The sequence below is a fragment of the Rousettus aegyptiacus genome, unplaced genomic scaffold, assembly GCF_014176215.1.
Source record: "Rousettus aegyptiacus isolate mRouAeg1 unplaced genomic scaffold, mRouAeg1.p scaffold_m13_p_7, whole genome shotgun sequence".
NCBI lineage: Eukaryota > Metazoa > Chordata > Mammalia > Chiroptera > Pteropodidae > Rousettus > Rousettus aegyptiacus.
In genome coordinates, this window is record NW_023416310.1 from 94,193,570 (window position 1) to 94,206,278 (window position 12,709).

Consider the following 12,709-nt stretch of genomic DNA (forward strand, 5'->3'; position numbering starts at 1 on the left):
GAGTGAAGGGTAGGTAGTAAGGATTCCTCCACTTTGAGAAAGTGATTTATCACCGTAGCCACGACAATCTTTTTTTTTTTTTTTTTAAGAAAATCTCATTATGTCACTCGTCAGTTCATAACTTTTAGAGGTGTCTGTTTTCTTTTAGAACACCAGAATCCAACAAGACACTATTTCCTGGCCCTTTCTGTAGCTCCAGTCTCGACTCCTATGTGATTCGCCTCACTTGATGCTTCATTCACCCTGGCTTCATTTAGACCAGTGATTTCCAAACTGATGTTGCCCAAGGGACATTTTGTAATGTCTGGAGACACTTTTCGTTGTTTCAAGTCTGGCAGGGGGTGCTACTGGCATCTAGTCAATAGACGTCAGGAATGTTGCTAAACATCCCACACTGCACAGGGCAGCCCCCTACAACAGAATCAGGACCAAAATGTTCATAGTGCAGAGGCTGAGAAACCCTGACTCACACCTATTCCCTAATCCTAGGCCTTGCACAGGCTTCTGTCTCTGTCTGAAATATTCATGCTCTTGTCTTCCATTCCTTTTTCCTCCCCTTTCCCCTTTTCCTGCTTTTCTCTAATAAACTCCTACGTCACCCTTTTGATTATCACCTTCTCATAGTGGCTTTCCAAATTCTTATTCCCAGATAAATGTTACACCCCTTCAAAGAATCATGGAGCATATAAGAATATTAGTAACAATTTCACATGTATTTGTTTAATTACCTCCTCCCTAACTCCGGGTGAGCAGTACCAGCTAGCCTGTATTCACCATAGTATCTCCAGTATATCCAGTAGTTAGCACAGATAGCAGAGTTGTCATGTAACATCGCATTCAACGTTACTAAACGAAGTTAAGAGCCTCACCTACAAAGGGAGAATAACAGAGTAACCACCTCAGTAGGGCCTAAAGATAAATAATACGCATAAATTCTTTAGCACAGTGCCTGAATCATATAAGTCCAGAGAGAGCGGGTATGTAGTTTGTGGACAAGAGGCTCTGCCCGTCCCGCATCGGCGCTTGCCATGTCTTCCTCCACGTCCTTTTTCGATCGAATAATTCTTCCTGCCCCATAACAGCGGCTAACAAATGCTGAGCCTGCGCCTTTCTGCCTCCCGCTAACTAGCGCCCAGAAGTATTTCCGTCTTCCCATTGGTCGATACTGCGCATGCACCGTATCAGGTTCCCCGCCCCCGTCGGTGTCTAACCCAAGAAAGCAAAATCTGCCAACACGCCTGCGCAAGTGAGCGTGCCCCGGAAGCAGTTCTTTGCTCTGTAACACGTAGCAACCCGGCCAGCTCAGGGTCTTCAGCTGAGGTTGGAGGTTATTTGGGGCTGCAGGAACTACTGCCGCTGTCTCCGCTTTGGGTGAGTACCCCAGGCCTACGGTACACTGTTCGGCTTCTCCCCACACCTGTGCAACGCGGCTTGTTGCCGCCTTTCGGCACCGCGCCCGCTCCTTTCCTGGGACCCTCCCTCGCTCTCAAGCCCTGGCTGTGACGCGGCCCCTGCACTTCAGGGGCGGCCTTATGAGAGTTTACACTTTTCTGGCAGGTCCCCACCTTATTTTGCAAGGTGGCAGCCGCGTTGTCAGTTACAAAGCCCTGTCCCGAGGTGCGGAATCGCCTTTGTTGTTATTTTAGACCCCCATGGAACCACTCCTCCCACGACCTGGCCGCTAACCTAAGGTATATCAGTTCCTTGAAGTGGAGGTGTCTTCCCAGGCCGTGAGTTAGAGACTAAACAATTCCTTAGCATTCTCCTCGCCTTCCTGGACCCACCCTCCAACTGCTGCTTCCTAAAATTTCAGAATTATTTGCTATCTTCTGGGAAGATTTGCTTAAGCAAAGTATCAGGAATGAATTCAATAGGACCTTGTGCATAAGCAGTATTTGCCATTTCTCTTCTATTGCAGATCATTTGCAATGTCAGGCTTTGATAACTTAAACACGGATTTCTACCAGACGACTTACAGCATTGATGACCAGTCACAGCAGTCCTATGATTATGGAGGAAGTGGAGGACCCTATAGCAAGTAACTTTTCAACTTTGCAAATTATTTAGTCAAGATTGCAGTGGTTCTGCCTGAAACTGAATGTGATTATGTCCCATATCAGGAATGTGATTTTTCATAATCTTCCTTCTTCTGGAGAGATATAGGGCACTGGTTCGAAGGTTCTGCCTTATTTAGAGTTTAGTATCTTCTGCAAAATTTTCATGTGTATTCTGGGTGGAAAAGTAGATTGTTGAACTTTTTGTAGTAACAGTATTTCTACGTCATTTTATATATGGATAGAAGTTCAGATACCTAAAAGATATGCTAATCAGTCCACAGGACCAGTTAAAAATTAATATCTTCTGATGACTGTCTTAGTAGTTAAAATAGCCCAACTTTCAGATTTTCCTGACATCAATCGAAAGTGCTTAGTGACGCTACTTAACAGTGTAAGTTTCTTATTATGAATCATCAGGTGATTCATCAGGTGATTTTCATATAGAAATTGATGGTCATTTTTATTTTTTATACCTAAAACTTGTCAATATACGCGAGTTGGCAGTCGCAGATTGAAAAGGGACTCAAAACCTTTCAGCCCTGAACTATTAAAAAAATGATTTTTAAAAAAAAAAATTTGTGGTATTTGTGGCAAGAATACACTAACTGGAAGTTTTCTACCAATATTTGCTAAGCCATTATATTCCTAGTTTCTTAGGACCTTAAAGATGATCTTTTCACTCTACCATCAAGTGAAGGCATTTTCCATACCAGGTCTGCTTAACCTTTTTTAGATGGTGCAGGACATCTTTAAGAATCTAGTGAAAAGTATAGGCCTATTTCTGAGAAATATGTGCATGCACTCAAACATCCACAGAAATGTGTATGTGACTACAGCCAGTTTATGTGTCATCTTATGTTCATCTATGAGCTGTGAATTAAAAACCTCATGGAGACTACCTTAGGATGAGGGCAAAGGAAGACTATTTATCAGTCTGAGAGAAACATGTAGTACTAGAACATGTTTGAATTAATAAATTAGAATGAAAGGGCCCAAGAATTTAAAAAACAAAGCAAAACTCAAATTCAGCCCCTCAGCCTGGTCTGTTCGGATAGATTATACATTTTACAACTTACAGACCCCTTGAATCTGCTTAACTTGACATAAGGCAGCTGTCACCAAACCTGTTGGCACCAGGGACTGGTGCTCCTATGAGATTCTAATGCCTAATGATCTGAGGTGGAGCTGAGGTGGTGATGCTAGTGCTGGGGAGCAGCTGGAAATATAGATGAAGCCACACCTGCTGTGTGGCCTAGTTCCTAAAAGGCCATAGATCGATACCAGTCTGTGGCCTGGAGGTTGGGGACCCCTGTTCTAAGGCTTTCTCCCCCTAAAGCTTAACAGAGTGAACTATGAGAAGTGAGCATGTTAAAAATTCTTTCCATGAATCACTTTTTTCCTTTCTGTTAAATTCTCAACTACATATTATTAAGGATTTATCTGATGTTTTCATCAGTTCATTGGGCAAAATCGGAAACATCATGTTGAGAAATTTTCATTCATTTATTTAACTAAATTTGTATCTTTTTGTGATTGGTCTGTGTAAGAAGACGAATGTACAGCCAGAGTGCAGCCATAGGCTTTGGAAAACCTGCTCTGTATGCAGGCCTGTTTTTAAACCAATTATATTGATGTTTGGACTCAGCAGAACTATTCCATTTAGATTTCAACCTCCCAGATTTATCTGTCTCTGCCTTTCTTTCCTATCCCGTCCATGTTTGCGTCACTTAAAGATGTTATTTATCATTCCACTTATTTCATTTCAGTTTTCCAGAGCAATTGTTTAGATATTCTGTTGGTAACTATTCTCATAATTCCATTCTAACCAAATTATGTACCAGTAAACAGTGCTTCAGTACTAGTAAAGAAGTTTTGTCCCAGGTACATAACCATTATTGCCGTTTAAGGAATATGAGTTTATAGATGATGTCTAGAGAAACAAGAAGCCTAGTGTATTAGCTTTATTTTAAAAAATGGGCCCCTTCTACTTCTATATGTACCTTCAGTTAAGTTTCCAATCTAATGACATTTTAAATATCCATCTCAGTTTATCAAATAATATTTTGTTTTCCTAACTTGGTAACAAAGATCAGCTGATAACTTTTAGCTATTGATAAAACTCTAGGGTCAGATAGCATATGGCTTGGATTGTCTTCAAGTTTGACTTGACTATTAGTCCATAGTTTTGCATCTTCCCTACAAAATCAGCTTTACTATTTTGCAGTTTCCTCTCTGGGTACTTTGTAGGTATCATTCATATATTCATATAAAAACAACAAAAATAAAAACAAAAAAATGAAAGGCTATTTGATCTTAATCTGATAGGTTTAATGAATGTCACATTTGGACTGGACCCAAATAGATATGCCTATAAAATACATAGTAATACCAATTACATATTTTCAAAGTATTGAAAGCTAATAGGTTTTTTAATTTTTTACTTAATAATACCTTTATGCCTTGTGCACTATCTAAGGATTTTAAAATAGCCAACCAAGTATGTTAAGAGACATTGTGTTTGTTTTGGTACTCAGTGCTAAAGCAGGTTTACATCTGCCACTTTTCTTGCTGTAATTGATTTAGTCTATAAAGATTATCTCTACCATACTATGTTTTAGTTTAAAACCAGCAGAGGAGTCAGGAATTTTCATGATTAGGTCCTACCAGAAAAGGAAAATAATGAAATTCTATGATATTGTCTTTCTCACCTTGAATCTTGAAGAAGGAATGATAGTGCCACCTTTGAAGCTGTCATTTGCTTGCAGTATTTCTCTCCCTTACATGAGATTTCTGGATCTATATCAGGGGTTCTGAAATGTGGACTGCAGACCCCAGAGGGTCCATCCTTGAGACCTTTCAGAGAATCTTTAAGGTCAAAACTATTTTTATTACAATACTAAGATATCGTATAGCTTTTGAGGTGCATTAACATTTGCACCGATGTTGCAGAAGCAGTGAATGGTAAAACTGCTGGTACCTGAATATGAGTAGACAATAGCATCAAATTGTCCTAGTAATCATTGTATTCTTCATTGCAACACACTTGTTGGGGAGAACCAGTTTCATTTAAGGATGCCCTTGATGAAGCAGTAAGAATTATAATCTTATTCTGACTCTTGAATACACACATTTAAAAAAAATTCTCTATGATAAAATGGAAAGCAGTCATAAAGCACTTTAATTCATGCCGAAGTACAGTGATTAGGAAAAGCCCCTATGCAATTTGAGTCTCAAGCTGAATCAGCTGCTTTTTCATAGAAACAATTTTTATTGGAAAGAACAACTGACATAATAAAATGTGGTTATTCAGATATGAGTATTTGGCAGATATTTTCTCATAAATTAATGATATGAGCCTGTCACTTCAAGGAAAACAATGGTATGTGTGACCAATGATCAAATTAGAGCTCTCAAGCAAAAATGAGGATTTTGGAAAATTTGTATTCATCACCATGAACTTATCAGGCTGCCCAGTAATCATTTTTTTGATGCAAGCAATGATGACACTAACAAACATGACTTTAAAAATATTTTTATGATATATATTTTTTATATGAAATGTGTCAATATTTGGAAGATCTGCATAATTCTTACTAATGTTTTCTAAATGGCCAGTGCATGATGCTACAAAATGAGTAAAGAAAGGATGTATTCAAAGTGTAAGACAATGGATGTATTTTAATGAAACACTATAAAAAGTTCATTATATTGTTTCAATTTCTGTGTTGCAACTTAAGTTTAAAAAGCTACCACTTTGCTTTGAGTGTTGATGTAGTTTCAAAAGGAATATTTGTGGTCATCTGAAAAGTTCTTTAAAATACTCTGTTTTCCAACTGAAAGTCCACAACACTTGATTTCCTTCAGATACTTCAGCTAAAACAATGTATCACAACAGATTGAATGTAGAGATATAAGAATTTTTATTTCACTTCTATTAAACCAGACAAATGAGATTGATAATAGAGTGTCACTTTTCTCAGTAATTTTTAAAAATAATTTTTCATAAAAATATTTGTTAATGTAATAGATTTATTGTTACTTTAAATTAAATATTTTAAACATTTCTCAGTTTTAATTTCTAATGTAAATATATCGATGGATATAACCCACATTAAAAAATCTTTGGGTTTCTCTTTTAAGACTATAAAGGGGTCCTAAAATCAGAGTTTGAAAGCCACTGCTCTATATCATTCTTTTCAGTTTTTCTATTGTATATATATTTATATTTATATTTTTTCATTGTGAGTGTGTGAGAGAGAGACAGACAAAGACAGATGAAAATACAATCTGTTTATGCTGATTGTAAAAGCCTTCATATGGAAGTTTTTCTAGCTGTTTCATAAACTCACATGTAGATTTATTATGCATCCTAACAGATCAATACAATAAATCAAAAATGTGAATTCTTGTCATAGTTCAACCAGCTGTACTTGTGGGATGTGTGCGTATAGGTGCAAGTAAATAGAAAGCAATATGTTTACATATGAAACAACAACATATTTACTGATAGTTATTCATATTATTTTGTTTTATGCCTTTTGCTATTAAAATAATGTTGCAGCGAATTGTATATTATATAGTCAGAAAAATAAATAGTATTTTTTTCAGCATGGATTGGACTAGTGTGGTGAGTCCTGAGAACACCATTGGAATTTCCAAAGGGCAATGCATAGTTGAAAATTAGCCATCGCTTTGATTTGCTTTTAATCAAGGTGCTCAATTAATTTAAAATTAAGATTTAATTTTAAAAACCTAAAATTAATGGAGGTCATTAGATTTTTATACTTATCAAAAAGGAACTATAAAAATTTTAAAAATTAGACTAAAGGCTCTCTAAGGCTTCTCAGCTCTGTATCTTACTTTTAAAACCCTTTTTACAAAGATGGCACTGAAAGCAAAGAAGGAAACCCTACCCCTCCCAGAGCCAAAGCAAAGGCTTTGAAGGCAAAGAATGCAGTGTTGAAAGGTGTCCACAGCCACAAAAAAAAAAAAATGATGTGCCTGTCACCCCCCTTCCATGGCCTAAGACACTGAGGCTTGAAAGGCAGCCCAAAAATCCTTGAAAGAGCACCCACAGGAGAAACAGGCTTGACCACTATGCCATCATCAGGTTCTCCCCAAGCCATGAAGAAGATAGAAGACAACACATTTGTGTTCTTCTGGATGTCAAGGCCAACAAACACCAGAGTAAACAATCTGCGAAGAAGCTCTATGACATTGAGAAGGCCAAAGTCAAACACCCTGATCAGGCCTGATGGAGAGAAGACATGTGTTTGGCTGGCTCCTGACTATGATGCTTTGGATGTTGCCAACAAAATTGGGATCATCTAAAATGAGTCTAGCTGGCTAATTCCAAAAATGGAAATTTTTTTTACTGTAAATATATATATAGCTTTTAAAACAATAATTTTACTTCTGTATTTCTTACTATGTAACTAGATTAGTCCCACTTCTAGATGTCATATGTTTTCCAGAGCGTGGTGAAACAATTTTTTAAAAATATTGCCTCAGTATCCTTCTGTTTCCTATTGTTTTCATCACTAAAATAACCGTGTTAAGGTCTTTCCCTCTAAAATGCAGGATTTGCTGTATAGCACACACCAAATGAAACAGTAGGTGTGCAGCCACTTTGAAAAATTAGAAGCAGTATTCAAATGCAAGGTATACTCAATGGTTTATATTCAGAAAGCTTTCACAAAAAAAAAGAAGCTTGATTATTCCACTCTGTGGTTTGAAATTGATGGTGGTGGTTCTTAAAGAGATTTACACACTTGCAAAAAGTAACATGCTACAAAGAGTAAAGAATGATTTTTCATTCAATGGAGATCTAAATTGCAGTGGAAAATTATATACCATGTGGTACAGAGTCTGTCATCCTAAGTTTGCATTCATAGTCTTAGGCAGTGGTTCTGAACATTTTTTAAATTCGGTACCCTTCGAAAGTTTAATGAAGGTTATGAATATGCCCCCAGAGAAGAAAAATAGATTTTTAAGATTTTTAAGTTTTATTTGTTGACCTAATATTTAAAAGTTTTAATAGTTTGTAAAATGCTTGAGTGCTGCATAAGCGAGTGTTGGCATCAACAGGAAGATTCCCTATGAAACACAGACAACTTATTGGAGATAATCAGCTTGATCTTAGTAATTAATCATTTCAGCCATTATTTACAAAACTTGACAAAGTAGGTATCCCAGGAATTGCATGACTAAGATTCTCTAGTCTCAGGGATATCAGCTGTTGGCGGGGTTGACATAATTTTGAGAAATGTAACTAACTTACTTTGATTTACAGACAGTACGCTGGCTATGACTACTCGCAGCAAGGCCGATTTGTCCCTCCAGACATGATGCAGCCACAGCAGCCGTACACCGGGCAGATTTACCAGCCAACTCAGTCATACACTCCATCTACACCTCAGCCATTCTATGGAAACAACTTTGAGGATGAGCCACCTTTATTGGAAGGTAGGATCAATGAAAATAAACCTTAGTTTAGAGAAGTTATCCTTTCCTTTAAAAGAATAATGTTACAAGAAATGGTTTTCTAATAAGTGACCCATTTTGAACAGATTTTATATGAAACTACATTGAACTAGAGGGGACTAGATTTTTCATAGATCTTTAGCAGTGATAAATATGCCAAGATATTATTAGCCTCATCTTTTACTTCATTTTAACAATTTATCAGTGGAAGAAATTAAAAGGAAATAGCATGGTATTGATTATTATACATGGAAATAAGCTGGAAGAACTAGTAACATCACTGAAAGGTATAGTGGGTTTCAGATTGTATTCCAAAACCCATAATGCAGTGGTTCTGAACATTTTTTAAATTCGGTACCCTTCGAAAGTTTAATGAAGGTTATGAATATGCCCCTTAGAAAAATGCATACATATACATAGAGATAGTTCTGTATACAATTTTGGGGGGCCTCCACGCATTCCTAAAGCCCCAAGTAAAGGACCCCTTACTATTAACCTGTCCATGTATTCTTTGATGTACAGTAATAGCTAAGAGTATCTGTTCCATTATATTAATGCCCTTTTCCAACACCAAACCAGAAATTAGATATTTATGGAATATGCACCATATTCAATAAAAACTGGTATTGAGGACTCACCAAAATAATATCATCTGGTATTGCTAGATCTTCTTTTAATGCTGGATATTTAATTTTGTTTCTGGTTCTAACATAGATTTTGGTAAACTAAAGGTATATACCAAATCCTAATTGTATTCCTTATTTTTCTTTTCCTTTAGAATTAGGTATCAATTTTGACCACATCTGGCAAAAAACCTTAACAGTGTTACATCCATTAAAAGTAGCAGACGGCAGCATCATGAATGAAACCGATTTGGCAGGACCCATGGTTTTTTGCCTTGCCTTTGGAGCCACATTGTTACTGGTAAGATTTTAATTCTCCCTGTGAGGTTAAAGAATAATCTTTAAATGTTCTACCAAGAGCCATTTTTGAGATTGCTTATACATGAAGTTTTTGATGTATTTCGAATAGTATTAAGTTGCTTGAATTTACACCTATTCATTACTTCTTCCTTGATAATAAATACAGTATCTTTTTCCAGGAGGGAAAAAAATAAAAGTAAATAAATAAATAAATAATGTGTGTGGTTTTAGGTGAAATAAGGCCAAAAATAACATTTTTTTACACTTTAACCTATAATCTTTTCTTTACCCACAGGCTGGCAAAATCCAGTTTGGCTATGTATACGGGATCAGTGCAATTGGATGTCTAGCGATGTTTTGCTTATTAAACTTAATGAGTATGACAGGTGTTTCATTTGGTTGTGTGGCAAGTGTTCTTGGATATTGTCTTCTTCCCATGATCCTACTTTCCAGCTTTGCAGTGATATTTTCTTTGCAGTAAGTATTGATCTTTATTTTGGATGTTGATTGACCACTTTTGTGTAATAAGATTAACTTGCCATCAATTTAAGATAAATCACTGATTCAGCATACATACTAGATAGTGCCTCTTGTGAGTGAGGACTGTGCTATATGCTTTTCAGTGATGAACACTGAAGATGGTATCTTTAATACCATCCTCGCTTTTACCTATGATAAAGAATTTCACAAGTTTTGTGTTCACTTAACCAATGCCAGTAAACGAATTAAACAGTGGTGATTGTTAAATATTAAATTTAGCATAGAAAAAGTGAATTTTTAAAAATTTACTTTCTTTTTGATATTTTTTAGACTATATCCAATTTCTTGAAGATGTTGGGCATGTGCTAAGTGAATGAATAATAAACATACTCTCTATTTGGCAGCTTTTTAACTGAAAATGGAACATTTGAGTGGGGCACAAGGTTATTACTAGCCTATCACTTTCTCAGATGTACTTGTAAGCAGATTTAAATATAATTTTTAGATAATGATTTAGGTAAGGTTAAAAAGAAGTGTAAATTACTGCTGATAAAGTTCCTCCTTGTGTCTAGTGCTCAGGTGGTCTCTCAGCAGTTCAGGCTCTTTCTGTGGCTAGTGCTGGACACCAGCAATGATTGGGCTTTGTTACACTTGGAGAATTAAAACAGAGCTTTAAGAGAAGAGCATATATCAACTATTTGATACCAGAAATTTGGCAAGATGATGCTTCAGATTTTCAGTGCAGAAACTGCTTCACTTTCTCTTTTGTTGAGATTGATATATTTATATATGAATTTTACAGAAGATATTTTCTGCTAAAACACTGTTCTCCAGCCAAGGGCAGTTTTACTCCCTGGGGACATTTGGCAATAGCTGGAGACCATTTTATTTTTCACAACTGTGGGTAGCAGAGGTGCCCCTGGTATCTCACAGCTAGAAGCCAGAGATGCTACTAAACATCCTAACAGTGCACAGAACAGTCCCCTGCAGCAAAAGAATATCCAGCCCAATGTCAGTAATGCCATGGTTGAGGAGCCCTGTGCTAAAAGGAGCAAAATGTATTTATAAATTAGCTTTTTATCACATGGAAGAGTTCAGCATCACTGAGGTGAAGTACATTTGAACATTTTTGGGAAAAAAAATCTTAGTTATTTCTGCAGATGTCTACATGTGGATTTAAAATGCTTTTCTTTAGAATTGCTTATTGTAGTGTTCTTCCGTAACTAATCTCATCTACTGTCTTTTTTGGTCCTCCTTGTTTTTCCTTTTCGGTTACAGAGGAATGGTAGGAATCGTTCTCACGGCTGGAATTATTGGATGGTGTAGTTTTTCTGCTTCCAAAATTTTTATTTCTGCACTAGCCATGGAAGGACAGCAACTGCTAGTAGCATATCCTTGTGCTTTGTTATATGGAGTCTTTGCCCTAATTTCCATTTTTTGAACTGAATTTATCTGGGATGTGGACGTCATTGGGCCAAATACACAAAAAAGACTTCGGACCCTTAAATTGGACCAGGAAACTGCTACAGTGCAACTCTCATACAGACCTAACATTTGACTGTCGGAGCAATGGAAGTAAACATGTATCTTTTGTTCATTTTTATGGAACTTTTGAATACTATATTTGATTTTTCCTGAAGTATGACTAGCTGTAAATGTTTGTGCTTATACAAATAAGAAGCGCTATTTCTTCCCTGTTCCTGCAGCCTTTGAAAGAACTTTTTTTCTTGCAAGTTATATTATGCTGTTTTTGATAGATTTTTATCAACTGTGGGAGACTAACCACAGAGCTGATAATCTTTCTTAAAAACAACCCAGGTGTAGTAAAGAAGACACAAGACTTATTGCAGAAATATTTTTTCAAGGAATTAGGAAAGAAAAATTGCCTGTATTCTCAAGTCAGATGCACTTCAAGCAAAAAAAGTGATCCCAGTGTAGAGTTTGAGTTTGCACTTCAAAAATTTGACATTCCTTTAAATTATCTCATGGAAACTTTTGCTAAAATTCAGCACTACAAGAAGCTCAGTCTACCTTATTGTAGACAGGAAATGTGACAACTACATGTTTGGATTGAAGCGTTAACTAAACCATAGTGACCTAGACTGGCCACGTAAATGCTCATAGTTGGATCTCCATGTTTCCCAGGAAAAAGAAAATTAACCTTTTTGAGAAAAATATTTAAAATCACATTCAGTGTTGTAATTATCAATGTAAAGTACATTTGATGCTTATAATTAAAATTTTCCCAGTTAATTTTAACTGTTGTTGAGTTTACTTTTGCTAAACCACTGTTCTTGGTGTGCCATTTATTTAACTTGGGTCTGATTTTGATTTGTATCCCCATTTTATCTTAAGCTTTAAGAAGAGAAGTCATCTATTTTCGAATCAGAAAAAAAGATTAAATGTGAAGCAATTTACTTTGAGTTAAACAACATTATTTTCTTGTAGCTTTTTTTCTGGAGACATTTCCTCTGATTCGAGACAAATTTAGTTGTAGTTATGAGAAAGGTGTCGTATGAGGAGGAAAAAGAGATTTTCCAACTAAATAAAAAATGCCAAGCCGACATATTAGGAGTCCTTTTTTAGAGCTGGTTTTCAATCATAAAAGGACGTTAAAATAATAAAACATATTTCTGACAAGAAGATGATTTCTAATTTCTGAAGTCACATAAATGTTTTTTTCATCTTCTGGAGGAATACACTAATAGTTTTTGGCTGTTTTCACCTATCAGATTGTTTTACAGTAATATTTTTTATTGTGATCCT

General features: G+C 36.2%; 2 protein-coding genes across 4 annotated transcripts in view; one reads left to right on the forward strand and one right to left on the reverse strand.

The window, feature by feature from the left end:
* The window catches only part of KCTD16 (potassium channel tetramerization domain containing 16), a 235,947-nt gene extending 234,846 nt beyond the window's left edge, over positions 1–1,101 (reverse strand). For 2 of the 3 annotated variants that reach the window (XM_016126562.2, XM_016126560.2), the window contains exon 1: positions 729–1,101. The gene's annotated coding sequence lies outside the window, so the exon portion shown is untranslated. The remainder of the gene's footprint in view (positions 1–728) is intronic. The other variant, XM_016126561.2, reaches the window with a different exon arrangement.
* A 140-nt stretch (positions 1,102–1,241) lies between these two features.
* On the forward strand, positions 1,242–12,202 carry YIPF5 (Yip1 domain family member 5). Its single transcript, XM_016126587.2, has 6 exons — positions 1,242–1,371; positions 1,919–2,038; positions 8,350–8,522; positions 9,319–9,464; positions 9,759–9,940; positions 11,222–12,202. The coding sequence occupies exons 2-6, from the start codon at positions 1,929–1,931 to the stop codon at positions 11,382–11,384; spliced, it is 774 nt and encodes a 257-aa protein (XP_015982073.1). The 5' UTR covers positions 1,242–1,371; positions 1,919–1,928; the 3' UTR covers positions 11,385–12,202.
* The last annotated feature ends 507 nt before the right edge of the window (positions 12,203–12,709 follow it).